This window comes from Suillus fuscotomentosus (genome assembly GCF_016647785.1).
Source record: "Suillus fuscotomentosus strain FC203 chromosome Unknown F5891scaffold_2, whole genome shotgun sequence".
In the NCBI taxonomy this organism is placed as follows: domain Eukaryota; kingdom Fungi; phylum Basidiomycota; class Agaricomycetes; order Boletales; family Suillaceae; genus Suillus; species Suillus fuscotomentosus.
This window is the reverse complement of record NW_024539514.1, coordinates 1354929-1382534: the sequence shown is the minus strand read 5'-3', so window position 1 is coordinate 1382534 and position 27606 is coordinate 1354929. Positions and strand designations below refer to the sequence as shown.

General features: G+C 48.5%; 9 protein-coding genes across 9 annotated transcripts; 8 read left to right on the top strand and 1 right to left on the bottom strand.

Moving 5' to 3' along the window:
* Positions 1-501: 501 nt before the first annotated feature.
* F5891DRAFT_1180950 (glycoside hydrolase family 16 protein) lies at positions 502-1740 on the top strand (the record flags this gene model as incomplete). The annotated part of the gene is made up of 6 exons (XM_041365997.1): positions 502-683; positions 725-892; positions 945-1262; positions 1325-1396; positions 1458-1648; positions 1700-1740. The coding sequence occupies 6 exons, from the start codon at positions 502-504 to the stop codon at positions 1738-1740; spliced, it is 972 nt and encodes a 323-aa protein (XP_041233501.1).
* Positions 1741-2818: 1078 nt separating this feature from the next.
* Positions 2819-4064, top strand: F5891DRAFT_1124722 (glycoside hydrolase family 16 protein; the record flags this gene model as incomplete). The annotated part of the gene is made up of 5 exons (XM_041363908.1): positions 2819-2988; positions 3045-3212; positions 3266-3586; positions 3645-3964; positions 4024-4064. The coding sequence occupies 5 exons, from the start codon at positions 2819-2821 to the stop codon at positions 4062-4064; spliced, it is 1020 nt and encodes a 339-aa protein (XP_041233500.1).
* Positions 4065-5753: 1689 nt separating this feature from the next.
* Positions 5754-7335, top strand: F5891DRAFT_220217 (glycoside hydrolase family 16 protein). The gene is made up of 5 exons (XM_041370958.1): positions 5754-6192; positions 6253-6417; positions 6470-6784; positions 6834-7153; positions 7208-7335. Exons 1-5 carry the CDS (start codon positions 6035-6037, stop codon positions 7246-7248), a joined length of 999 nt encoding a protein of 332 aa, XP_041233499.1. The 5' UTR covers positions 5754-6034; the 3' UTR covers positions 7249-7335.
* Positions 7336-9280: 1945 nt separating this feature from the next.
* Positions 9281-11293, top strand: F5891DRAFT_997826 (glycoside hydrolase family 16 protein). The gene is made up of 7 exons (XM_041378464.1): positions 9281-9543; positions 9613-9660; positions 9760-9939; positions 9994-10230; positions 10283-10597; positions 10650-10969; positions 11024-11293. The coding sequence occupies exons 1-7, from the start codon at positions 9386-9388 to the stop codon at positions 11062-11064; spliced, it is 1299 nt and encodes a 432-aa protein (XP_041233498.1). The 5' UTR covers positions 9281-9385; the 3' UTR covers positions 11065-11293.
* A 90-nt stretch (positions 11294-11383) lies between these two features.
* Positions 11384-13136, top strand: F5891DRAFT_997816 (uncharacterized protein). Its single transcript, XM_041378463.1, has 9 exons — positions 11384-11481; positions 11539-11555; positions 11612-11641; positions 11711-11975; positions 12027-12245; positions 12296-12312; positions 12360-12389; positions 12439-12557; positions 12612-13136. Exons 1-9 carry the CDS (start codon positions 11404-11406, stop codon positions 12911-12913), a joined length of 1077 nt encoding a protein of 358 aa, XP_041233497.1. The 5' UTR covers positions 11384-11403; the 3' UTR covers positions 12914-13136.
* F5891DRAFT_997806 (uncharacterized protein) lies at positions 13137-15302 on the top strand. Its single transcript, XM_041378462.1, has 10 exons — positions 13137-13261; positions 13316-13361; positions 13419-13447; positions 13498-13564; positions 13612-13652; positions 13714-13920; positions 13977-14237; positions 14284-14556; positions 14616-14792; positions 14843-15302. The coding sequence occupies exons 1-10, from the start codon at positions 13230-13232 to the stop codon at positions 15198-15200; spliced, it is 1491 nt and encodes a 496-aa protein (XP_041233496.1). The 5' UTR covers positions 13137-13229; the 3' UTR covers positions 15201-15302.
* A 73-nt stretch (positions 15303-15375) lies between these two features.
* On the top strand, positions 15376-16646 carry F5891DRAFT_219969 (uncharacterized protein). Its single transcript, XM_041370957.1, has 6 exons — positions 15376-15538; positions 15590-15667; positions 15728-15769; positions 15826-16060; positions 16115-16291; positions 16345-16646. Coding segments are annotated over exons 2-6 (657 nt in total). The 5' UTR covers positions 15376-15538; positions 15590-15665; the 3' UTR covers positions 16546-16646.
* Positions 16647-16747: 101 nt separating this feature from the next.
* On the bottom strand, positions 16748-18365 carry F5891DRAFT_938657 (DHS-like NAD/FAD-binding domain-containing protein; the record flags this gene model as incomplete). The annotated part of the gene is made up of 10 exons (XM_041374186.1): positions 16748-16850; positions 16898-17038; positions 17099-17170; positions 17220-17278; positions 17327-17410; positions 17460-17600; positions 17678-17905; positions 17991-18038; positions 18096-18105; positions 18166-18365. 10 exons carry the CDS (start codon positions 18363-18365, stop codon positions 16748-16750), a joined length of 1086 nt encoding a protein of 361 aa, XP_041233494.1.
* A 105-nt stretch (positions 18366-18470) lies between these two features.
* Positions 18471-21589, top strand: F5891DRAFT_1124716 (WD40-repeat-containing domain protein; the record flags this gene model as incomplete). The annotated part of the gene is made up of 7 exons (XM_041363907.1): positions 18471-18670; positions 18720-18831; positions 18892-19005; positions 19060-19529; positions 19585-19700; positions 20387-21111; positions 21416-21589. The coding sequence occupies 7 exons, from the start codon at positions 18471-18473 to the stop codon at positions 21587-21589; spliced, it is 1911 nt and encodes a 636-aa protein (XP_041233493.1).
* Between the last annotated feature and the right edge of the window lie 6017 nt (positions 21590-27606).

Genomic DNA, 27606 nt, shown 5'->3' with positions numbered 1-27606 from the left:
GCAATTTATTTCTGACCCCATCCGTGGTAGTTGATTCTTTTCGAATCGTACTACAATATGTGAACGTACTGCCGCCACCGGGACCTGATAGGCAGCGGCGGCCTGATTGTGTCTTGGGTCAGTTTAGACTAGGCTGGAGATGTGCAAACCGCCTTAGAGACAATTTGAGCCACTTCAACCTTGCTTCGGCGCCGCAGTGATAGAGCTCCAGGTATACTCTTCAGCTAGCTCAGTTCCAGTGATGCTTTGTTTTGACCTCACTTATTTACAGCGTTACTATCGCAAGCTATGATTGAGTTATGAAGCTGCAAACTCATCGGCAAGAGGGGATGACCAACAGCACAGGAAAAATTGAGATTGTGCGGGGCCGAGATATAATGACGTTGTCGATGGCAGTCCGGTGCAAGAAGCCTTCGAGTCGTGAATGGTTTTCAGCCACGACCCTACTAGTATGGTTCAACCACCAACTTTGCATGGAATTTCCTCCTTTGCTTCAATCCTATGCGCTCTCTCTCCAAGTTGTTTCTAGCGGCTCTCTCATTTACCATCCTGGTTGATGGTAGCCATCACTGGTACTCGCATCATTACCCCACTGCTGCTCACAGACAACTTATCGGCAAAACCTACATGATACAAGACTTTTATCGAGGGGAAGATTTCTTCAAGGACGTATCACCTATCTAGTTTCAACTTGTGTCTTGGCTAATCGTCTTCCGTCATCTAGTGACTGGATTTTCGCCATTGGCGCGGACCCCACTGGTGGAAATGTCATCTACCAAGGCCAGTCGGATGCGCGGTCCAAGAGACTTGCGTATGTCGATGACTGCGATAACTCGTTTATCCTTGCAGTTGATTCAACCAGCACTGTTCCTGCCGGCGGTCAGCGTGCCTCGTGCGTAATTCCCGTCATCGTCCTGATTTACGAGTGTTCAATACGGATGCAGTGTTCGTATCACATCTCAGAAGAGCTACAACGGCGGTCTCTTCGTCTTTGACGCTTCCTACATGCCTGTAGGTTGTTCGACGTGGCCTAGTTTCTGGACCGTTGGACCACACTGGCCCATGGCAGGTGAAATCGACATCGTCGAGGGTGTGAATAATCAGGGCACAAACCAGATGACGCTTCATACCGGCACGAACCAAACTTGCACTAACGAGATAACAAATAGTACCCATCAGTTTTCAGGCAAAATTGTAGCAACCGACTGTTTCAGTACCACACACGCGGACTCAGGCTGCAGCATCGAGGACACGGACACAAGGTCTGTATCGTACTTATCTGTCTCTTGTGCGCCGATCGTGACCTGATGTTTCTGCGTAACAGCTCTTTTGCGTATGGTTTCAACAATGCAGAAGGTGGTGTCTTTGCACTTTTGTGGGACAATTCCGCTGGCATGTCAATATGGCATTTTCGCTCGGGCCAATATCCCTGCGGATCTCATAGCCCAAACGCCCAGGCCTTCTACATGGGGCATACCAGCTGGATTCTGGTCTTCACAAACCTGCGACATCACGGCCAACTTCTACGAGCACCAGATGGTCATTGACACTACTATCTGTGGCGATTGGGCTGGTGGTCGTATCTACGCCCAATCCGGATGCCCAGGAACGTGTTCAGATATGGTCGCCAATGCTACGAACTACGTTGGTGAGTTTGACAGGGTGCCGAACATTTCACATTCTCAACGTTCCATTGTAGATGCCAAGTGGGTCATTAATTACGTCGCCGTCTACCAGTAGCATTTGCCTCAATCCCTCATCTCATCTACATCTGTAAGCATGCATGTTCAGCTCCTGTTGACAACGAAGCAGCAGAGTGATTAGTTGCACGCTGCTGCTATCTTAATGACCGTCTTGTGATGTAAAGATGTCCAGGAAGCAATGGAACTATAGTAAGTAGAAACAGCAGGCTTCAATGTTGATACATGCCAAAGACAACGCAGGGATGGCCATGTGGACATGTATTGCCATAGAGATCAAGCCGCCTTGCTTTGGAAAAACGCAGCGGAGTTAGATAGCCACAAGTTACAATAGTGGAGTTAAGCCGTCCAGTACTTCCACCTATGTAGTTGTAGTATTGCGCCTTCTCAGAATATCTTCGCGAGCAATTGTTGCAGATAGGGTTATCGAAATCCAGGGTCAATGGCTTACTACACTTGAAGTTGACCTCCTTACAACTGCAGTGTACCAATGTCTCTTTCGTACGTCCCTACTCCGCAATGAACAATGTACACAAAATGGTTGAAGGAAGCAGAATCGATGATGAATTTACGCCCAGAGTACGCGTTCTCTGGAGAGCAATTTCCGAGAATTGTCAGGGTGGACCCATGTGTTGAATACTTCCGAATCTCTAAATACTAAATTGGACACTGGAAGTCTATTCTTAGACTTCCCGAGCTTGAATTTTTCAAGACGCTTCAGTTTTCAAATTTCAGCGCCCAGCATTAAAGCATATAAAGCATATGGTGTGTTTCACTTCCTGACTGCTGATTTATTGCACGCTATGTTGACGAAAACGTTGGCAAGAGAGACTGACTAACCAGTCTTGGAATACAACAAAATGATGATTGGATTGAGGACAAAAGGATCACGTTTAGCGTGATTAGCGATATGATAAGGTCGCCTAATGTGGCCGGCCGAGTAGAGCAGTGTGGCAGCCCACAGCAACGAGGTTCGTAAAACTGTTACTTTGATGCTTTAAATCCCTTGAACGTTCCTTCAGCGTTTCTTTGTTCCACTTTCCACGTCCCTTCTCTTTAAATTTCCTTTCGTTTAAGTCTTCGGACAACTGCTTTCCCTTACTTTCTTTTGCTTCACGATGCACACACTCTCTAAGCTCTTTCTAGCCGCTCTTTCGTTGACCACCCTGGTTGGTGCTCACCATCCGTCGCGCGCGCACTCGCGTCACCGCCGTACTGCTGGCCGTAGACAGTCTTCCAACAAAACCTACAAAATTCAAGACTTTTATCAGGGGGAGGATTTCATCAAGTACGTACCGCTTGTCATACTATATGCAGTCTCAACGCGGCTAATTAACCATCTAGTGATTGGGACTTTTTCACTGGTTCGGACCCCACCAGTGGCAATGTCAACTACCAAAGCAAATCGGAGGCACAGTCCAAGGGACTTGCATACGTCAATGACTGTGATAATTCGACAGTTCTTGCAGTAGATTCAACCAGCACTGTTGCTCCCGGCGGTAATCGTGACTCGTGCGTAATGCTCGTGTTCATTATGATTTATGAGTACTCATCATGAATTGTAGTGTCCGTATCACATCTCAGAAGAGCTATAACGGCGGTCTTTTCGTCATTGATGCCTCGAACATGCCCGTCGGCTGTTCTACATGGCCCAGTTTCTGGACTGTTGGCCCGAACTGGCCCACGGCGGGTGAAATCGACATTGTCGAGGGCGTGAATAACCAGGCGACAAACCAAATGACTCTTCATAGTGGCACGAGCCAAAGTTGTACTATCGCAAAGTCAGGTGTTAGTGCCGATCTGTTTACTGGCCAGGTCCTCGGGACCGACTGTTTCAGTACCGGTAATGCGGACGCAGGCTGCGGCGTCGAGGACACGGACACAAGGTTTGCATTGCATCTCTTTCTCATGCGTCAGCTGGAACCTAATGTGTCCTTGTGGCAGTTCTTTTGGATATGGCTTCAACAATGCAGGGGGCGGTGTCTTTGCCCTTCTGTGGGACACCTCTTCTGGCATGTCGGTGTGGCACTTCGCTCGTTCTGAAATCCCTGCAGATCTTACGGCGCAAACACCTAACCCTTCTACTTGGAGCACTCCAGCTGGTTTCTGGTCTGCGCAGAGTTGTGACATTTCAGCCAACTTCTACGACCACCAGATGGTCATCGACACTACCATCTGTGGCAACTGGGCAGGCGGTGCCTACTCGCAATCCGGATGCCCAGGAACGTGTTCAGAAATGGTCGCCAATGCTAGTAACTATGCTGGTAAGTTTTCCTGTGATAATTATTCATGTCGCACCGCTCAGTGTTATTTAATGTTGTAGATGCCCAGTGGGTTATCAACTACGTTGCCGTCTACCAGTGAATATTCGCCTTAAACCTTCATTATTTGCATTGCATTGTATCATACCCACATCATACCCTGCATTCGTCACAGCACATCATCATCTATTCTTTTGCTTTATTGGCAGGATCAGTCACTGTTTGCATATGCTGCGCTGGTCGCTTTCTTGTTTGCTGTGCATTTCGAGAAATCCATGATACAAGACCTATGGCTTACTTACGAATAATTAGACTCAAAATATATTGATTGTATGTTGTATCGATCTTGTACATGTTCTGCGCTTGCTGTGAGGGAGACTTAGGCTAAGACTAGATCATGTTGAATTCCAACTTGACAGTTGTCTTGCAATCACCTATCGTGCAATCGAGGAAATCAGTGCACAGTGTCTATTGACGGCAACATAGCCACTGCTATGTGTGACTTGCTTGCACATTTCGTGCAATGATCATAGTACTTGGTGAAATAGGTCAGTTGATCTTCACTAACTTAATCGTCACCGGTGGCCGTCTATGTACTTGTTTCAGCTGCACGCTCCATAGTCCATGGGAGATTTTCAGAGCTATATGAGAACGAGAAGAATTCCGATGCCTTCATCCCCGGGCCTATGCGTAGCGGTGACGAACAAACGTGTGAGTCATGACACAGTCTGAATTCGAGAAGAATTCTGTTCGCAATTTTACGTAATATTCCAGGACTCTTCAAACACAGACTCTATTCTCAGTTTGTCGACCTTTTTATTCCACCTGTGTGCTGAGTGCTCGTCCGTACCCCATGGCACATGCCCTGCATGGCTTGAATACTTTCAACACTGTCGAAACCTCACATCCTCGGCCATTAGTCCAAGTCGTTGCACTGATTCGTTCATCACTGGAACGGTGGAACCTACATCCATTTTAAATTTTTCATTGTTCACTGGGACATCTCGGTACCCTCGTTGACTTCGTCATCAACCACAATTTGAAAGGAGGATCATGATGAACCGCCTCGCGCGTTTTCAACGTTAATTTTCAGACCATTCCCCCAATATCGGAGTACGAGAGAAGTCATTCATGAACTGCCGCTACAAAATATAACCCGCCACCTGGAGATACATATTTAAACATAGTCGGGTCTCCCATAGCGACGTTCTGTCCGCTCAATATTGACAATTGTCGTCGTTACGATCATCACGTCCGTTTACTGTTCGGTTCCGGTGATTCAAGCCTTCAAATCTTAGTACTGTCGGCAGAAAGCTGCCGCTCTCTCAACTGGTTTGATGGCGCTGCCAAGCAGATACGGCAGAGTGCTACATCCGAGTCGCAGAATCTGTGATATAATGTGCGTTTCAACAATTCAAAAATCAGCCGACTAAAACACGAGATAGGGCCATATATCGTACGTTGTCAAAACGCGCCGCACAGTAGACGCAGTGCGGTCTTTGGAGGCTAATTTTGTTCAACATCAACTCCATAGTATTCGCGCCCCACTCCTTCTTTGATTGACCTAGCCCGGACTGTTTGAAAAACCGTCTGATTTGGAATCATCTAGCGCCGCTCTATAGCGCTTGAGCCAGGTAATAGATTCTTTCAGCCACCGTTTTAGCCATGAATCTTGACTCCTGTTGTTCACAGTGCTGCAATTGCAATCTATGCAATGCAAATATCGACAAGGAGAATGGTCATTTCCAAGATACAAATGGTGGCGGTTGGATTGAGATAAGGCGCTGAGATCAATCAGGCCCGCGAAGGTGACTGTCGGACGCGAATACAAAGGAACGATTGATCTTCTTTCGATTGGTTTGCTTATAGTCTGAGGCACTAGCCGAAGTGAGGTAATGGTGCAACCATGAAGCAACGAGGTTGTAGGCGTCATTTTTGATGTCAAAAGCACAATAAAACCCCGTGGCCAGCGTTATTATCAACGTTCCATTAACTTTCTCCCTTCTATTTTACTTGCTGCTTCATTGCTTCGGACGACTGCCAAGCTTCCCTCATTTACACCGTGACTGTGTGATGCGTTCTTTCTATAGACTCTTTCTAGCAGCTTTCCCATTGATCACCCTGGCTGGTGCTCGTTCGTACTCACGTCACCGCCCCATCACTGTTGGTAGACGGTCAACTGACGGAACGTACACGATCCAAGACTATTATCAGGGCGAAGATTTCTTCAAGTACGTACCACTTACATAGTTTCAACTTGTATCGCAGCTAATGATCTTCCATCTACCTAGTGACTGGGACTTCTATACTGGCTCAGACCCCACCGGTGGAAATGTCGTCTACCAAAACAAGTCGGCCGCACAGTCTGAGAGACTTGCATATGTCAACTCCGACGGCACGACAGTCCTTGCAGTTGATTCAACCAGCACTGTTGCCGCTGGCGGCGATCGTGATGCGTGCGTAAAGATCGTGTTTATCTATATTATATGCGCCTCACCGCAGTTGCAGTGTTCGTATCACATCACAAAACAGTTATAACAGCGGTCTCTTTATAATGGATGCCTCCAAAATGCCTGTCGGCTGTTCTACATGGCCTAGCTTTTGGACCGTTGGACCAAACTGGCCATATGGGGGTGAAATTGACATTGTCGAGGGTATCAATGACCAGGCGAAAAATCAGATGACACTTCATAGTGGCACCAACCACTCCTGCACCATTGATACAGATGATACTGATGAGTTCACAGGCTCTGTCCTCTCGAGCAACTGTTACAGCACTGAGACCTCAGACTCAGGCTGCAGCATCATGGATAGTAGCTCAACGTTTGTACCTCCCATGTGCATTAGTCGCAACCTAACGGTCCTCGGGCAGGTCTTTTGCGTATGGCTTTAACAATGCGGGGGGCGGGGTCTTTGCGCTTCTGTGGGATAATTCCACTGGCATGTCGATGTGGCACTTCGCTCGGGCTAACATCCCTGATGACCTCACGGCCCGAGTACCTACGCCTTCCAATTGGGGTACTCCGTCTGGTTTCTGGTCTGCACAAACCTGCGACATAACAGACAACTTCTACGACCACCAGATGGTCATCGACACTACCATCTGTGGCAACTGGGCAGGTGGTGCCTATTCGCAATCCGGATGCCCAGGAACGTGCACGGATATGGTTGCTAATGCTAGCAACTACGTTGGTAAGTTTCCGGTGAATGCTTAATCGCTCCGCATTCCTCAATGTTCTGTTGTAGATGCTAAGTGGGTCATCAACTACGTCGCTGTTTATCAATGACCATTCGCCTCAACCGTTTATTTGTGCCCGACTGTCTGTTCGAGCAGGGCCCGGACTATGTGGACATTGCCATTCGGACAATTATAAATTTAATGCATTAAATACATGAAACCTCGGGGGACAAAGGAAATAGAAGCCCGTTGAAGCGTGGATGCCTGAATTGTCTGACGCTTGTGCATCGATGTTGTTCTGGTGGTTTCGGAACATAAGCTTATCGTTCTGCTGACAGATGATGTCCAAGTCGCGTGAAGCGGCATGCAAAACAAGTATTATATCCAACAAGCGCGGTATCGATAGCTTCGATGGGGGGCTTATATTACGCAGCTTCTATCCACGGCAGTACACTTGTATCAGGGTAAAAACACCTGATCAACGAAAGAGTGGCGCGTCTGGCACATCCAGTGCCAGCGGCCCGCATGGCAAACTTGTAGATCCCTGGAGACAATTTCATAAGAAGTCAGGCTGTTGAGTCTTACGATCATAAGAAGCAGGCTACAGGGGTTTTTGCAGCATTATATCTGCATGACGAGTCTAAGCCTGCTCGCGACTCAATGTCGCGCTGAATCCATGGGCAGACTTGTTCAACGCCGTTATGCGGCTTGATGAACACGATGTTAAGTACACTGAGCTGAACTAAAATAGGAAAGGAGCACCGACTAAGCCAATATGGTCGCTCACGACAGCCCCACAACAATTCTGCGTGGATTTTATCCACAATGCTAGCAGCTCTATAAGCTCGTGAAAGTAAATGACTGCATCTGCGGCGACGCGTTGTGTAGGAGTCACAACATGCACGTGATGCTGAGTTTTTTTTTCGGAGACTATAGTACTATTTCCAGAGCCCAGACTTTTGAACTCTTGATTGAACCTGGATCCTGCAGTGTAACTGATCTGCATCACCCTAGAGCTGAAGCGCTGAAGGCTGGATGTTTCTCTTTCTCAGTCGTACAAACAAGCCAGTGGATTTTGCTGATGTGTCTATCAGGATGATCCTTCTCATCAACATAACCACTGCTCCGTAGTCACCTTGCTTCAAGAAGTTGCACGTGCTAGTATGGGTTTGTGAGATCTACGTGAAAACGAGAAAAAGTCCTCCAAGTCCTTCATCCCAGTGCGTGCGCAGTCACCAAACCCCACTCGATTGTCACTCAGAATTGATTTCCATCCGCGCTATTCTACAACAGTTGGTTCACCTTGACTGCACGCACTTCGAATTTCAGATACCCCGCATTGATATGATTGGTTCGTGAACCTTTTCTTTCCGTTTCCGTTACCCTGACCAATGCCCATGAAACTGGATAGTGCCCTTCAACCTCGACTACTTTCAATGCTGTCAAAACATTGCTCTCTCATCGGTCACCCTCAGTTGTTGCACAGATCCATGCCAGAACGGATCTGGCCTTGTTTACGCTTGAACCCGCTCAAATGAGAGGTTTTCCCGGCTGCAGAATTGAAAGTGCTTGTGCATGGGGAGTGATTATGGGGCCACATCTAACCTGTCTCGTCGCAATTGTGCGTGACAGGGATCCTTTAAGGGTCAGCCGTACTGGCCAGCTCATTACCACCTGAACATACATCCCTAATGTCCATGTCATGCGCGCTCTTCGGGTTGATATCAAGGTCTTTGCCGACTCTTGGAGCTCGAGAAAAAAGAATGCATTACTAGTATGAGTTGGCGCTTGCACACAACGATATTCTCGGGGCATATTCGCTTGATGCGACTGGAATATAACCGAGTCTCCTATTACGATTATCACGTACGTTGAATTCACTGTTCGGTTCCTTCCAGCTTCTAGATCTTATTCTTGCTGCCGCTCTGCCAACCAGTATGACAGATGCGGCAGAAGCTGCAGAATTCGTGAGATCATGTGAGTCTCGGTAATTCGAATATTAACCACTAAAATGCTAGTTAGTAACATATACGACACCGGAATGTACCATACAATGGAGGCAGTGAGTTATTTGCATGTCAACGTTCAAAAGGAATTGACGCCTTACCCATCCTTTGATGTCCCGACCCTGATGAACACAGTCCGGACTTTAGGGGGGTATAAAGCCGTCTTATTCGAGCTACTGTGGCGCGGCGGGGATAGAGCTTGACGACGATACTCTTTCGGCCAGTACTTCAGTTTCAGCTATGCATGTTTTGACTCTTGTCATTTACAGGGTCGCCATTGCGGCCGATGAAGTCGCGTTGACCGAGGTAGACGAGGAGGGAAGGACAAGCAACTCCCAGAGTACAAAGAGTGGTGGTTGTGTTGGGGACAAAATAAGATCAATCAGGGCCACAATGAGGTGCGGTTCTGAACTTCGGTGACCAACGCGAATATGAAGGAATGACGAATGATCGGTTCGTCTGGTTAGGAGAGGCCAGCCGGGGCAAGGCAATGGAGTACTGCCCGAAGCAAGGAGGTGGGTGAACGTCATTCTCCATGTCAAGTACAATAAAACCCGATGGCCAACGTTACTATCGGTGTTGCATTACTTTCCCCCTCTCCTGCTGTTTTTTAGGACTACTTGCGCTTTCCTCTTGTTTGCATCACGTCGCACGATGCGTTCTTTCTATAAAGTCTGTCTAGCGACACTCCCATTGACCATTCTGGTTGGTGCTCGCCGATACTCGCCCTCGCGTTACAGCCGTACCACTGCCTACTCTGTTAAAGACTATTATCAGGGCGGTGATTTCTTCGAGTGTGTTAGCCATTTTTAACTTACAACTCGGCTAATGGTCCTTTACCCACCTAGTGACTGGGACTTTTATACTGGCTCGGACCCCACTGGTGGGAATGTCATCTACCAAAGCAAATCAGATGCACAATCTAAGGGACTTGCATATGTCAATGGCGACTCTGACAATGACAATGACAACGACAACGATAACGGTCATACCGACAGCTACTCCTCTTCCTCGTCTTCCTCGTCCTCAATTGTCCTGGCAATTGATTCAACCAGCACTGTTGCTGCCGGCGGCGATCGTGACGCGTGCGCAAAGACCGTGTTTATTGGTATTATATACGCCTCACCTCAGTCACAGTGTTCGTATCTCATCTCAGACGAGCTACACTGGCGGTCTCTTTGTCTTGGATGCGTCCCAAATGCCTGTCGGTTGTTCTGTATGGCCTAGTTTCTGGACCGTGGGGCCGAACTGGCCATATGGGGGTGAAATTGACATTGTCGAAGGTATTAATAATCAGGCGCAAAATCAGATGACAGTTCATAGTGGCACAAATTACACCTGCACCATCGATACGAATGATTCCGATGAATATACAGGTTCTGTCCTCGCGAGCAACTGCTACAGCACTGAGTCCTCGGATGCGGGCTGCAGCATCAAGGATAGTAGCTCAACGTTTGTATCTCTTTTTTGTTCGTCAATTCCAACCTAACGGTCCCCTGGGCAGGTCTTTTGCGGATGGCTTCAACAATGCAGGGGGTGGTGTCTTTGCTCTTCTGTGGGACAATTCCGTTGGCTTGTCAATGTGGCACTTCGCTCGGTCTGACATCCCTGCTGATCTCACATCCCAAGCACCTACACCTTCCAGTTGGGGTACTCCGTCTGGTTTTTGGTCTGCAAAAACCTGTGACATAACAGACAACTTCTATGAACACCAGATGGTCATCGACACTACTATCTGTGGCAATTGGGCAGGTGGTGCATACTCACAATCTGGATGCTCAGGAACGTGCACGGATATGGTCGCCGATGCTAGTAACTATGTCGGTAAGTTTCGGCTGGATATTTATTTGTTCCGCAATGCTCATTGCTCTGTTGTAGATGCCAAGTGGATCATCAACTACGTTGCCGTCTACCAGTAAACACCTGGCTTCAATCCTTTATTTTCCCCCTGCTTTGCTACTCTAGAGCGTCATCTGTCGGAAACGTCCTTCTTTTCTTTTCTTTGATAGTATCGTTCTCTGTTTGTACATACACTTTTTTGTTTGGCATTTGGAGGAATTTGGAGAACTGCGGGCATCTGTACCATCATCCTAAATACAATGGACCCTATTGGTAGTATTCACTATTATGTTATGCTGTTTCCTGAGACGGTGTCACGGTGATAGATAAGCCACTTACGTAATGGTCCAATCTCGCGTGTTCGAAAAGGGGATATGTTCACACACCTCTTTTGTTAACTGACCACATCCTGCAGACCGATGGATTCCCAGCAGCAGCCGCCGCCAGTCCCGATATCCGACATCATCACGACAGCGTGGCCAAGAAGAGCAGTCAAGGTTTGTGCTTAACGTTCACGCTACCTTTTAATGTTAGCTTATCAGGAATATCGCTAGGCATGTGCTAGTTGCAGGTAATGATCTCGTGATTGAGGGGCACTCCTCGTGTCCTAATATTCTTCTCCTGCAGGCGTGACAAAATACGCTGCGATGGTCAAAAGTAAGCTTTGCCTCTACTCTGATTTTAATTTCCTTTAATTCATGAATTGATATCTTCGTGATCAATTAGGCCTTGTGGAGGCTGCGTTAAGAAAGGTTACACTATTGAACAGTGTGTTGCTGGGTGCGAGAACTGTCGAAAGGCTCGCGCGCGCTGTGAAGGTGGAAAGCCTTGCCTCAGGTGCCGAGAGGATCAGGTAGAGTGCACCGAAGGCCATCACCACCCGGTATTGCGTGCAGAACCTCCTCCCGTCTTAGTTCTCCGCGGGCCACATCGCTCAAAGCCCGACCGTGCAAAACTGGCTTGCCAGAACTGTCGTCGGGATAATAAGAAGGTAAGGTTGTGCTGTGGTTGTGGATGCGATTTTGACACACCCTACGTCTAGTGTGATGATCAGCGACCTTGCACCCGATGCATTGCACGCGGGGAAGAGTGTGTTCATGTGGGGAAGGGACCTAAACTTGTTAAACTTCGTTGCGAGGGTTGCAGGCAAGAAAATAAGAAATGCGAGGATGCACGTCCATGTAGGCAATGTGTTGAATGTGGCAAGGAGTGTATCAGTGTTCAGAGGAAGGGCAGAGGTCATGGTACCCGTGTCAAAGCGGTCAGTCTTTGTTTGGAATAAGTATACTCCTTCTGACGCTATCTTTTCAGGCTTGTGTGTATTGCAGGTAAGTTATCAACTACGATCTAGAACATCACTTCAACAACTGCATAGACGTGATAAGGTGCGGTGTGAAGGTGTGAGGTAGGTGGCCTCGATGCCGATGGTTTGCGCATTGGTTGACGACCATCAGGCCGTGCCTGCATTGTGTGCGTAAGGGGTATCAGTGTCTTGATCGCATCTGTCAAATCTGCACTCAGCAAGGTGTTAGTGGTGGATGCCCACATCTCGGTGAAGGATCGGATAGTGATGGTGCGCAAATATCCAATAAAACGTTACCTCATACCTCATAATCACGATCTTCAGCAGTGGTTGCGATGGGGAGTATGCAGCCTCCCCATCCAACTCCAATTCAAGTTCAACAGTCCTCCATGATGATGGCACCTCTGCCGTTCCCCAATCAAGTCTATGGTCCCATACCATACCATTTACTAGCTCAATCAAACCATGAGATTGGGTCCTTACACGTACCTGCGCTACCTCATCCTGTTGGATCTTTTTATCCTATAGTCGACTCTCCTATCAATGGCCCTCAACCAAACATCTCTTCAGAACGGTACGACCCATTACTTACGGGTCCAAGTGACTTTTCGAAGTCGGCGGGGTAAATACGTACGTTGTAAATTTTGGACTTTTGCTTGGAGCAAGATGGTCGTAATTTTAGCCTCGCTTTTCAAAGTGATACCTAGAATATCGTACTGTAGTTCTGTAAGCTTTAATGCCTTCGACTCGTTTCTCTGGGGCAAGCTTCTAGAATTCATTTTTATTGAAGGCAAACCAAATGGGGGATTTCCCTTGTAGATGTTGACTTTATTTGTACATGCTTGGCACCGAACCTTTCAGTGATACCACCACGTAGAGTTCATTGTCCTTGTCCCGTATATTTCTTTTTCTTTTTGAGCTGACCCGATACATTCTTTCACCATGAGCGATAGTGTGAATTCATCCCCGGAGAGGTTGTTTTCAAAAATATAGGCACTTCATACATTTCCCGCTGACATGACACTTAGACCAAAGGTTGAATCATCCAAGACCAAACACGCTGGCAAGGCCAAGGTCAGCGCGTAATTTCACGCGACACCACGCGAATAGTTCTCTGACGAGCCTTTTCAGAAGAAAAGAAGTGTTCCAAACATTGCGGAGTACGCCATAAAACAGACTAGACGCGTTAAATCACCTTACGCTTCGGCAGAGACAGGTCAGATGAAGAATCGGACACACATCAAAGTATCGGAACTAGCGACCCCCAAGAATTACCCGTAAGCTGGTTTCTCTACGCTTGGCTTGTCCATTAACGATGGATTAGCCGTCTGAACCGAAAGCTGCCCCCAAAATAGTCGAGGTTCTGTGAGTTCAGAGTATAAAACTGTGCATCTATGATTCATGATTATCTGTATATGCTATTTAGTCTCCCTGGACCTTCGCCACCACAATCCCCCCGCAATCCCCAAGAAAGCCAGGTGCTTTCGGCAAAACCTCTCAGCAAAGCCAGGGGATCCCGTAGTCGCACTTCATCAGTGGTATCCTTGAATCGCCCCATCCGTCATGAGAGCCCTTCCGTCCTTCCTGTTCGTGCGAAATCATCAGATAAGAGTTCCCCCGCATCCAAAGCCAAGTACGTATCTCGGGTTCCTTGGCGCGTAATGGTCACTCACCACACTGGATAACCAGGTGTCCTGATACCCCTGACGACGATGCAGATGAGACCTCGTCCATTGCAGAATCATCTGCCGGAGGTCGAATACGCCGGTCTGAATCCGAGCGTATTCAGTATTTCAAAGACCAGTCACAATGTGATGATATGGAGCCACACCGAGTGCATTGCGCTCGATGCGACAAGTGGATCAACCTTGGTAGAAGACAGACGTATGCTGTTCGTCCTTGGGAGATCCATCGACGAAGATGTGACCCACGGTCCCCTGTTTCGAAGAAGTTAGTACATTTCCCACCGACAATTAAACACTACTTATCCGAACAGGAGCCACCGAGATGAGACCGAAGTGGAAAAACCCGAAGGAGACGTTTCGATATCAGAATTGAGTCAGGAGATTACTAACCAGTCTTCACCTCAGTCGGCTCGGCAGGATGACGCCGAAAGGAAAGCTTTATTGGAAGAGGATCCTCGTGCTCAAGAGGTCAAGCCTCACGAAATTCTTTGTCGATCCTGCCAGAAATGGATCAAGCTGTCGATCGATCATGCCTACGTTCTTGGAAATTGGCACGCACATCAACAACGATGTTCAGGTGTCGTGTGAGTGATTCTTTCTTTCTGGATTTTAACATACTTTTGCTAACTAATGATTTAATCAGACCCAGCAGCCGAGTGGCTACCGCAGAGAGAAAATATAGTCTGTTGACTGACCCTCAAGCGAAGTCGTCCTCCGCTCGACATGTCGAGTGTGCTTTTTGCAGGACAACTGTCGAGCTGGACGGCGTCGCTCAGTATGATTTGACCAAGTGGCACAAGCACAAAGCAAAGTGTTCTTCGTAAGTAAATATCATTTTATCAGTGTTCTTATAAGTAATAGTGGCTGTAGTCATATTGTTCAACTCACTCCAAAGCCTCTTGGTTCTCGACTTTCGCGCGTTTTCCCTCCACCATCTAGTCAGGCTATCACTCAGACGCCTATCAACGAGGTACACAAATCCCCTACATCCTCGAGTTCAGCGCCTACAGATGTCATAGCCATCAATGACAACACCCCGTATCGCATTGGGGAGAAACGTGCCCGGGACGAAGAAGACGCTGGAGAAGACCGCCCTATGAATCGCCCGAGAACCGTGGCCTACCAAGTACCCGAGAATGAGGCGCCAGGCCCGTGGGGTTGGTTTATACAACCTCTCAAAGCTTTCGTGCGTGGTTTCCGTGAAGGTTTAGGCACTCCATCTACGTAAATGTTGGTACTAGTGTGTTGTGCGAGTTGTGTCGATTGTATTGTACCCCGCTCTATCTATTGTGCTTTGTTTTCTTTATAATGCCATTCAATTATTCCCCTAGACACTTAGAGTAAATGTAAACACGCGCGAACGAGCATGCATGTAAGTTGACGGAAATTTCCGAAGTGTGTCCCCGCTCTCCACTTTCTTCCCGTGACGTTCGCTCTTACGCCTGACTGTCGCGCATATACAACTGAACCGTTGAGATATAGAGGTTTTTGTATTGGCGCGTAAAGTGTACGCAGCTCTTCGGCATACGCTTCCAATTTCCCCCCCACACGGAATTGGACTACCAGGTCAGTGGCCACCACCATGTCCAGACCGATAAAGCTCATTCCACACTCTAGAAAATTGGACATTCATACCCGCTGAAAATACGTTTCTCCCCCCACTGCACTGTCTCATCCCCCTGCCATCAAACTCATGTGGGTATTTATCGTTAACCGATGTTATTGTTGCTCATTCTATTCGTGCCACTCCCGCAGGGGGTCGTCGAGGAAAGATTCTAGTCTAAAAGGCATCCATGAGTAAGCATCTCTGTCGTCTCCGATTAGCTACATATTCATCCAGCTGCTTTGAGCAGCGGAGATGCGCCTCGCCGAACTGTAGGCGAAATTGCGAGAGAGAAAAGGCTACGTGACGACCCGATGGCAGAGGTTCTTGGCCCACTCTTTGTCACCTGCAAACGCTGCGGAAATCGTATAAAACTATCCCCGAAGAGTCTGTATGATCCCTTCCATTGGCTGAAACACCGCGAACGTTGTTTAAAGAAGCCAGTCGGGGGTGCCCGTGCCACCAGTCGTCCATTGAGGGAAACAGTGAGTCGCTTCCATAGCCCTGTTTTATTTGGTGGAATTCATGTGACCCGTCAGATCATGGTCGATAAAGCCTCCCCCGCTTCATCGTCTAACACAGACGCCGACAATCTCACACCACCACCTCCTTTGACTCCCAATGACGATCAACGGGGAACTCCTGCCATTTTCAAAGAAAGCTCGTCTTCGCCTGACCCGGAGGAGGTCGTCGTCGATACCTCAACTAAAGTTGTTGTACGTCAATTATTTTTTGTTCCACGGGGAAGATCTAAACGCAAGTCCTTTAGGACTTGCCTCTGGTAGATCATGGACCCTGGCAATCTTGGTCGTGGTCTGATTTGAGACTTCCAACCTGGTTGGTAAATACCAATCCTATGCATGAAGATGATGGCGACGACGACGAGCCTCCTCGAGTGACCATAATAGAGCGCGGCTCAACTCCAACTCTCTCCCTCCAGCCGAGCACGCATCCTCAAGACCACTCCTGAAATCATTTGTTGTATTACATCTATTTGTTATAGGCGCCCCCATTTTTACTTTGTTGTCTCCATTTGCATCGCTAGTACTTTACCATATGCATATAACTAGCTACCACATTTGCCCATACCAGCATACCACAGTAGCCAGCATTAATCTACGCATTCTATGATCTTCACTACTATTATTATGGATACCATCTCTTATCCACGTCTAAGTATTTCTTGATACAATTTCGTGGTCTGGTGCGGGTGGCTGGTGAATGCCGCTTTGGAGAAGATGAACTATCGCAGAATCCTGGCTTGCACGAGAACCCCTGTATGATTATCAGTATCTTTTTTTTTCTAGACATGATCATCTCACAGGATGGCTCGCACTACGTCTCGCAACACCAGGGAACTCGATATCTCAAGTTTCTCTACACCTGGAAGTTCGTCAGCCCTCGTTGGCCCTACATTCAGCAACATGACTGGTTTCCGCAGCTCTAACGCGTGTTTTACCAGCCTTGGGGAACAATGTCATCAGTGTCATAGTCATGTCACGATAGCGGACAATTGCAAGCACCTGAATGCGGAATACGTCGCCAGTGTAGTGCCGAGGACGAAAACCCTTTCAGACTGATCAATATCATGAAACCTGCATTGGGGTCACTACAACACGGGGAAACAAAAAATGCTCAACTTACGAGCGGTCCTTAATCCGACTTGGTATCGATTCACCAAAGAATATCAGCTCTGGTTTGTACTATTTGCATCAGAGACCAAGAGACATGGCAATCAAGCTGCCTCTTACGAAAGAGCTCTGGTGACCATCCAATGTACACTGGGGACACTCTGGGACCACGAAATCGGTATAAGAAACGCCTTCCAAGTCCACCTTCAAGAGAAATCAATCATCAAAATTGGTCTGCAAACGACGGACGAACATCACCGTCAGGATTCGTGCGTAGTTTGCTCCCGGTCTTCTCTAGATTGTCAACAAATGCCTTCCGTTGCGGATTAGAAGCAGAAAGCCAATCTTGGAATACGTCTCTGGGGACTACATGACCGCGTTTGCAATGTACCCGCTGCAAGTGAAATTATGGGTTTATCGATCGCCGAAACACCGGAAAGCGAATGCATCCAAAATGGCCCAGAAACGTACATGGAGGGTTCCGTGGAGTTCAAGTATTTGCTTTCGGATATGATCCGGCTCCCAAAGGTGCGCAATCGCTTTGTGGTGTAACCCATCTACATTTTGCGTCACGAGACGAGGTAAGTATGATGCATATTGGAGTGCGGCAATTGCATAGTGGCTGGTATTAGGCAGAGCGTCCCGGACAGAGGGGTAGCCCAAGTATGATCGAAGCCTACCAAACATCAACCTGACGGACTGACCACATGATTTAATTTCATACCAATACCGTTGCCTGTTTGATCAGTTCAGAAGTCGTGTAACATGAGGGGGATTAATCAACTTGCCTGAAAACAAAACCCTTTTCACTCTCGTCGGTTAGTTCGTGATACTAAGGCGCTCGTCAATTGGAAACGTTCTGTGCCTGAAGCAACTTAAAAGCGCGTACAAAAATCGGTCTATGTCATAATCAGAAAGAAACAATTAGCGTGGTTCCTGGCTTCGCATGACGAACTCACTTGTAATTGGGGTTCATATATCTACCGTCTTTTCCCCGATATGCTCTAATCCCCGAAGCAACGCTAACGCCTGCACCGGTAAGTAGCGTCACTTTTCCTGGCGCAAGGAATTCTGCGATACGTTCAACCGCCGCAGCTGGTGAAATTGTTCGTCTTGGTGCTCCAGAGCCGCCGACAATGGTTGGTACTGAGATACGCATAATAGTCAGTTGTTCAAGTTAGTCTCTTGCGGGAATCCGAAGTAGCCGTAATAGCCGGATGGATATACAAGAATATACAACTTGTTCCTTGATCACCTCGACGAAATGAATCCAGCTCGACCACCTCCTGCTGTGCTGCAGACACCAGGATTTGCCCATTACTCTGTGGCATGGTCCCCCTTTCACAATTCTCGTATCGCGCTTGCTTCAGCTGCCAATTTTGGTCTTGTGGGTAATGGTCGCCTGCACATGGTATCGCTGATTCCAGGAGTCGGTGGCTCGTCTGCGGTGAAAATTGATAAACAGTCTGTCTGTCGACTCGACTAATAAGCTGGTGCTTATCTTTCTATCAAGATACGAGACACAGGATGGCATATACGACGTTGCATGGTCAGAGATTCACGAGAATCAACTGGTTACAGGTTCAGGAGATGGAACGCTGAAACTATGGGACATATTGCTGAATGTACGCCAATATCAACTCATTTTCAGACCTGTGTGGATCAAAATCGTTTTTCATGCCTAGGACTTTCCAATACGCTCTTGGCATGAGCACAGCCGTGAAGTTTTCTCCGTCGATTGGTCGAATATCAAGAAAGACACGTTTGCGTCCTCCTCATGGGATGGAAATGTCAAACTGGTAGCTACATCGAGTGTCTCATACTGAATTCAACTTACAGAGAATATTTTGTAGTGGACACCAGAATTGCCTCGTTCAGTGACAACACTGCATGCGCACCTATCATGTGTGTATCAGGCTCTATTCTCTCCTCATCAACCAGATATCCTCGCTACATGTTCAACGGATGGAACTATGAAAATATTCGATCTTCGTTCCCCCGCTTATGCCACCGGCCCCGCCACGAATTCTTTCACGCACCCTTTGTCTAATGCAGTCCTGACCGTCCCTGCATCTGGCACTGAGCTACTTTCCCTTGATTGGAATAAGTATCGACCTTTTGTGCTGGCAACCGCTGGCGTTGACAAGATGGTGAAGGTGTGGGATTGTCGGATGGTTCAGAGCGCCAACACGAGTGCTCAGGCAATTGGTGGCGTTTGCGAGATCCAGCTTCCAGGTCATGAATATGCAGTACGAAAGGTCCAATGGAGTCCTCACCACCCAGACATTTTGGCTACAGCCAGCTATGATATGACATGTAGGATGTACGTGAATTTCTGCAACAGGTCGTGCATATCTAAGTAGTATGGGTTTATGCAGATGGTCGTCTAACCCATCCGCAGGGGGATCCAGGCTCCTTCAGGTCCATGATCCTCATACGGAGTTTGCGGCGGGTTGTAGTTGGTCCCTCTATGATGAAGGTTTAATTGCAAGCTGTGGATGGGATGGGAAATTATTTGTATTCCGTGCTTAGATGAGCATTGTTACTTCTATGTTGTGCCTTCGTGTTGCTGTGACTGGACGCAGAATTTTCTGCGGGAGACGGTGGGGCAATTTCTATTGCAAATTTTCGTGGTGTATTTGACATCCTTCAAAACTCACACTCACCTAGCGCTTGATATGCGTCAAGTGACTCGTTGACACGTATCCCAAGTGCTCTCCCCAGCGTATGGTTGACGAGTCCACCTAATCTGTGATGCCTCTCACGGACAATCGTGTCAAATGCATGTATTTGTATGCAGCGACTACAGTCTGACTCGTGGTATCTATGACATGTTTTACCGTACATAGGAATGTTAGCTCACATGGTGTCACGGTAGCCTGCCCAGAACGTTTTAGCAGGACACCCACACAGCGAACTTGTCGATGCAGCATCTTCGCTCCCCTGCAGGATTGTTCAACGGAAACGGTTGAATATCGATAGGGGTTTGTCCTTCTTGAGCAGTCCCGACCACCGTGACATGTTGGTGACATCAATGAAGTGTATGAGGATTCTGGCCTGTCCTTGACCAAGATCTTGAACTGCTTTATTCTTTTCATCTCGAAATCGTGGATTTAATGCAGGTACCTTCAGATCTTTCAACACATATTACCCAAGAGTGTTATTCGCATAATACTAGAGCCTGCCAGGATATCATATTCATAGAGGACGATCCTGAGGATATCATGTCTGCTTCTCTCCATACTCTTTACGACTATATCCCAATCTCCCACTCAACCGCCGGATCGATATTTACTTACACGATAAAACGTAACGGAGGAAATTCAGCATTAAGACAGATCACCCTTCAGATACCAGACACGCAAGCAAGCAACTGGTCTTTGCATGCTTCATCCATCTGGCAATCCTCCCTCCACATTGCAGATCACATCGAATATCTGCAGCTGGATCGCTTCAGCGATCGAAAAGTATTGCATGTCTTGGAGCTTGGTGCTGGTGCTGGGTTGCCTTCGATCATGATCGCACGGACTATGCCAAATGCTGTTGTTGTTGCCAGCGACTATCCGGACGAAAGCCTTATACGCGCACTATCTGATAACATTCGTCGCAATCATGCTTCAGAACGCTGCTGGATTGTCCCTTACGCTTGGGGCAATGATATATCCCCACTCCTCATGCCCGCCCAGCAGAACCCTGAAGGTTCTACTCTCTTTGATATAATCGTCGCGGCTGATACGCTGTGGAATCCTGAGACCCACGTTCAGTTTATCAACACGCTTTGCATGTGTCTCAATCACACCCCAGACGCTCGTGTACATATCGTCGCTGGTCTACACACGGGAAGATACACCCTTCAATCTTTTATGAATGCTGTTGTGATGCACAAACTTCAAGTAGAAAGAGTGGTGGATGGAAGGTCGTCGCGGTGGACGACAACACTAACGGTGTTTCGGACAGCGATGAAAGGAAGAGCGTATGGGATTCCGAGAGTACAGTAAGAGATAATGTATCTGGGCGCACGTATGTATCTATATATACGTAGTAGACATCTGCGGTGTCCAATCATCAAAGGCGTACAGTGTGCGTCATAGCGTTGCGTCATAGCACTGCGTCATCGGTGTCGTAGGTAAGCCAGCGTGCTTACACCCTTCCCCACTATGTTTTTGAAGCCCTTTTTTCCCAGACATCTAAAGCCTCGCAATCTTCCAGCTCCCGACGAGCAAGCCATTCGTCGTCTTCTTCACCGAAGCCCACCCATCGGACCAAGTATCGCTTTCCACGACCGACTTTCCGCTCGTCCAGGATCTTCTCTATGAAGTTTTCAAGTTGGCCATCTTCTGTAACAACTGGGCCAGGCCGAGGATGTTCGCGGGAAGGGAATAGAGTTGCGTCGTTCGGATGATAGGCACGGAGCTGGCTGGTGTGGAATGTGGGGAAGATGTTGGGCGAGTTAGGGAGATCCAAGGTGTAGGTCGAGCTTTTTGGGTGCGCGTCAATGATAGTGTACGGTCCGTCGTACCGTGGCATGAATTTAGCGACCCGTTTGTCCCCTTTTTGAATGTATTCTCGCCTTCGATGCTTTGTTGCGAGCATGACACGGTCCCCGACCTCCAGGTCTAGTGGTGGCGAGCGTTTCTTGTTAACAGATGAAGCTTGAGCCGCTTTAGCGGCGAGTAAGTTGTCCTGTGCTTCTAGTAAGTCGCAGTGTAGCTTTGAAAGTAGGTCCCGGGCGCGTGTTTCTTCGGAGTCTTCAGGACCTGTTTTTTGTGACACCAGCGGAGGCAGCATGCGAGGCGAGCGTCCCAGGTGCAACTGGAAGGGCGCGAAACCAGTACTCGCGTTCACACAACTCATGATGTGAAAACGTACGCGTGGAAGGCCCTTTACCCAGCCCTTATGGTTCCTGTCGACGTAGTAGCGTAGACATTGTGTCACAGTCTTGTTCGTCCGCTCGCTCGCGCCGTCTGTCTCTGGGTGGTAAGCTGACGACATTTTAACCTTAACACCAGTTAGCCTATGTAAACAACGCCAGAACTTCGACATGAAAAGCTTATCGCGGTCAGATATGATCTCTTTTGGCAATCCATTTTCACAGAACCAATGGTCGAAAAATAGGGCTGCAAGGCCCTCCGCCGAGATACTGTCTCTACACGGCACTAGTCTGACGTCAGCGTTCAGCCTATCCGTCATTGTGACGAGCATGTTGTATCCTGCGTCTTCCGGCAGCGGACCAACGAAATCAATCGCGACCGAATCACCACGAGCATCCGGAACAGGTAATGGATGTAGCGGTCCAGCCGCTGCGGTTGTCTTTGACTTGTTGCGCATGCATTCGGCGCAAGAGGGAATGTAAGAATTGACAAGGTCTCGTCGCATATTCGGCCAGTAGTATGATCCTCGTAGGAGGCTGTAAGCCTTGTCGGCGCCGAAATGCCCTGCGGCATCGTGTGCGGTGTGGAATAAGTGTTCACGCAATTCATCCACACGCGGAACAATCAACCGATTAGCAATGAAAAACAAACCGTTGTCATCTTGAGAGAGACCGGGCAGGGAACCCAGGAGGTCCTTAAGTTTCCTGCACCAAGGATCATTAGCGTACCCAGTGACAATCCGTGTGCGAAGATCAGTGTCTGCGCCAATACTAAGTATTGCGGCGCAGGTCGCCGTGGTGGTTGCGAAGTCCGTTCGCCTGGAAAGAGCATCCGCAGCGCAATTGTCCTCTCCCTTGATATAGTTGATGGTGATGTCATATTGGGACATGTACTCCGCCCATCTTGCTTGACGACGTGAGAGGTCCCGCTGAGTGTTGAAATTTTGTAGGGTCCTGTGGTCAGTGAATACATTTACGTGCATTCCCAATAGGTCCATCCGCCATTTCTTCAACGCCCGCACGATCGCCAGCAACTCCTTCTCGTGGACGGGGTAGTTGAGCTGCGCAGCCTGCAACTGTGTCGAGTCAAATGCGACTGGCCTAGCCGATTCTCTCGTGGGTCCCCATGAGAGGACTGCACCTGTAGCATAGTCAGATGCATCACAGGTGATAAATACCTTATTCTCTCCCGGGTTATCGTGGTCTATAGTAGTTAGACAATGTGGGCTGACGACAAGGTCCTTGATCGATTGGAAGGCTGCGCTGTGATCCGAAGTCCATGTTGGGAAACTCAATTCCGCCGATTTGGTAGTGAGGGGCGTTAAGACACGCGTGTACTCTGCCACGTTTGGCAGATGATCTGCCAAGTACCTTACTATGCCCAGGAAGGCACGTACATCGGTGGCCTTCTTTGGCACCGGCCAGTCCAGAATCCGCGCGATCTTTGACTTGTCAGCGTCAATACCTTGAGCCGAGATGTGGTGGCCTAAGAAATCAATGCTCCTGTTGAACAAGGAAGTCTTCTTTGATGAGCAGTACAGGTGGGCGTTCCGTAGTGCAAGTAAGACTTGGCGTATGTTGTCTTCATGCTCCTGCAACGTCTGCGACCAAATGATGATGTCGTCAAGGTAAACATGGCAAATACGGCCGATGAGATGTCGAAGTGCAGCGGTCATACGTCTCTGATGGACAGCGGGTGCGTTTCGCACTCCCATCGGCATCACCGTCCATTCATACTTACCCCAGGGGGTATGTACTCCCAGGTACTTCATATCGTCGGGATGTACCCGCGTTTGAAAAAACGCGTTAGTCATATCCATTTTCCCGAAAAACTTACCTTTAGCGCAATCTTTCAGAATCTCGTCGATGCGAGGCAGAGGGTGGTTATCCGGCACCGTGTTAAGGTTTAGCAGCCGGAAGTCGTTGACCCAACGGGGTAGGACGGTCGGATCAGCTTTTGGAATAATGAAAGCGGGTGAGGAGTATTCGCTTTCGGAGTGTCGTAGACGACCGCTCTCGACATGCGAATCCAGCAGAGTCTTCCAGGCAGCCCGATACTTCTTGGGACAGTCGTATGAACGTTTCTGAATAACTTTGTTAGCATCCTTTAATTGTACTCGGAAGAGTACGTCTGTGGGTAGTGAGTCGTTGTGCGGGATATCGACCGGAAAACGGTCTTTGAACTCATTCTTGAGCACCTTATCCTTCCTCTCAAGTTCTTTTTCGAAGACAAGGTCATCGATGCGCGCGTGTATGGCTCCGACAATGTCGACACCACGCACAACCTCGCACTCACTGTCGACGATAGACCTGAGTTCCGGTAGGATTTGGTTCAATTCGTTGACGACGTCCTTCTTCTTCCAGAAAAGCTCAGGTCCCCACGACGAGTTGGATCTCGTCGATGTTCGAGTGGTTTCTGCTGGATTGAGAAGGTCGTAGTTAGTATCTTTCACGACACAAGTACGTAGCTCGTGGTCAATGATAATCCGATTATGTAGGAGAAACGGCCCTCCTAGAAGTATGGGAGTACAGAGGTTTGGTGCGACAACAGCACGAACAGTGCGCGAAGAAAATGCGTGATCAAGCGAGGAACAAGAAAGTTTGACATAATGTGAGAGGAGGAAAGATTCTTTTCGGTCTTGAGACAATGCGAGAGTTATGGGCAGCGGTTTTGAGAGCTGATGACGGCGTAGTCCGAGTTTCGTACTAAGGCCTTCGTCAATCAGAACTAAAGAAGATCCATGGTCAATAAGTGCAGATATACGGATAGGAGATGAAACGGCAGGTCCATCAACGAGACAGTCCCAACGTAAGTGAGGAGTCTGTAATGGAGCCACGCACTCCTCAGAGTCTGTACCGTCACCTAGTACAGCCGACGGCATCACAACTGCGACAGTGTTCTCCACTTCTACAGACGCAACTACACCAGTATTCTTCCTGGATTTCTTTGACGTGACCGTTGCCGAAGTCAGCGTCTTGTAGGTGTTAGCGTCTGGGAAGCCTTTAACGCAGTTGCTTGATGTGTGACCAGCGAATGGTTCCCGGCACTTAAAACAACCATCGTTGTCGCGAAGCAATTGTCGCTCGTTCTCGGTCAATGCTGGCAGGCGAATGAAGCTCTTCGAGCTGTTTGTGGTGGAAGCGGAGACGGTTTGACCTGCTTTGGCATTGTAGCGACTGCTGGAGGTCAGTTTCTTCTCTCCACCATTGCGAGCTCGCTCTGCACGTAATGCAGTGTCTACCGCTTCTTTCTGCCTGAGGAGGTAGCGTAAGCGTTTTTCGTCCAAGAGTCTAACCTTTTCGATCCACTTGCGGAGGTCCCTTTCGGTGACACCCTCCGCATGGTAATCTGCCGCAAGGTCCAGGTGCATGTGCGATTCCAAGTGGTATAGGACGTTGACGTCGGTAAGGTGGGATGTAGTGTCCCGTAATAACGTGTTCTGACTCTGAATGTCGACAGCCCATTCACTGAAGGGACGGTTTCCTTGGACGGACGCCAACATCTTGCGGCGTACTGTATCTGCCCAATCTGTAGGTAGCCAATAGCTACGAACCGCCGTGATGTATTCCCTAAAGCTCAGGCCGTCCAGTTCCTCTTGGTTATTGAGGTACCAGTCTTGCACGATGGGGTCTTGCATCCCCCAGGCTACCTTCTTCACCTTTTCGTCGTCCTTAACCTCTTTATGTAAGAAAAACTGCATACAACCCATTTCCCAACCACGTAGAGCCTCTGGCGTGATCTGTCCTGCCGTAAGGAAGGGTGGCTTACTAGCCGACGCCTGTTCTACGCGTGCATTCTTAGTCGTGGTTGCCATAGTGCAGGTCTCGTCGTCTGAATCCGAGGACTCGGAAGGAGTGGATGTATGCGTTGTTGGAGCCGGAGTTCGTGAAGATGAATCCGACGGTAGGTCTGGAGTCGTGGTGTTAACGGAAGTCAAGGTGCTATCGTTCGATGTCGAGGTCGTAGTCAACACCTTGCTACGACTGCGTGTGAGGACAGTCGTAGGAGGGACAGCACGGTAGTAGCGAGGCAGTTTGTTACTGATACGGTGGGTTGACCGAAGTTCAACCCGAACGGCTAGTGCGGTAGTGCGGAACAGAACAGTTTAACAGAAGGTGCGCACAGATATCTAGCCGCCACGCATAACCGTTACACCAAAAGGTGAAATACTGAAAGCTTAGCTTTCAGTATCAGCAACGGTATATGTACTGATTATGAGAACTCAGGTAAGCCAGCGTGCTTACACCCTCCCACGTTATCAGATCTTTTTCCTCCCCCACCAGTCCTGCTCCCAATCGCTTAGGCACTGTGGTTTGTGTGGGAGTTTCTATCCGAAACGGGAGGGTACATATGTCCACCCCAAGGGCGAACCTTGGAATTTGACCCGGAGCGGGTTGGAACGCCCGACCTCCTGCAAACCCTAAGCTTTCAGTATATGTAACATGGTCAGACCGCCGCCACGCATAACCGTTACACCAAAAGGTGAAATACTGAAAGCTTAGCTTTCAGTATCAGCAACGGTATATGTACTGATTATGAGAACTCAGGTAAGCCAGCGTGCTTACACCCCGCCACGCATAACCGTTACACCAAAAGGTGAAATACTGAAAGCTTAGCTTTCAGTATCAGCGACGGTATATGTACTGATTATGAGAACTCAGGTAAGCCAGCGTGCTTACACCCTCCCACGTTATCAGATCTGTTTCCTCCCCCACCAGTCCTGCTCCCAATCGCTTAGGCACTGTGGTTTGTGTGGGAGTTTCTATCCGAAACGGGAGGGTACATATGTCCACCCCAAGGGCGAACCTTGGAATTTGACCCGGAGCGGGTTGGAACGCCCGACCTCCTGCAAACCCTAAGCTTTCAGTATATGTAACATGGTCAGACCGCCGCCACGCATAACCGTTACACCAAAAGGTGAAATACTGAAAGCTTAGCTTTCAGTATCAGCGACGGTATATGTACTGATTATGAGAACTCAGGTAAGCCAGCGTGTCCAACAACGCATACATCCACTCCTTCCGAGTCCTCGGATTCAGACGACGAGACCTGCACTATGGCAACCACGACTAAGAATGCACGCGTAGAACAGGCGTCGGCTAGTAAGCCACCCTTCCTTACGGCAGGACAGATCACGCCAGAGGCTCTACGTGGTTGGGAAATGGGTTGTATGCAGTTTTTCTTACATAAAGAGGTTAAGGACGACGAAAAGGTGAAGAAGGTAGCCTGGGGGATGCAAGACCCCATCGTGCAAGACTGGTACCTCAATAACCAAGAGGAACTGGACGGCCTGAGCTTTAGGGAATACATCACGGCGGTTCGTAGCTATTGGCTACCTACAGATTGGGCAGATACAGTACGCCGCAAGATGTTGGCGTCCGTCCAAGGAAACCGTCCCTTCAGTGAATGGGCTGTCGACATTCAGAGTCAGAACACGTTATTACGGGACACTACATCCCACCTTACCGACGTCAACGTCCTATACCACTTGGAATCGCACATGCACCTGGACCTTGCGGCAGATTACCA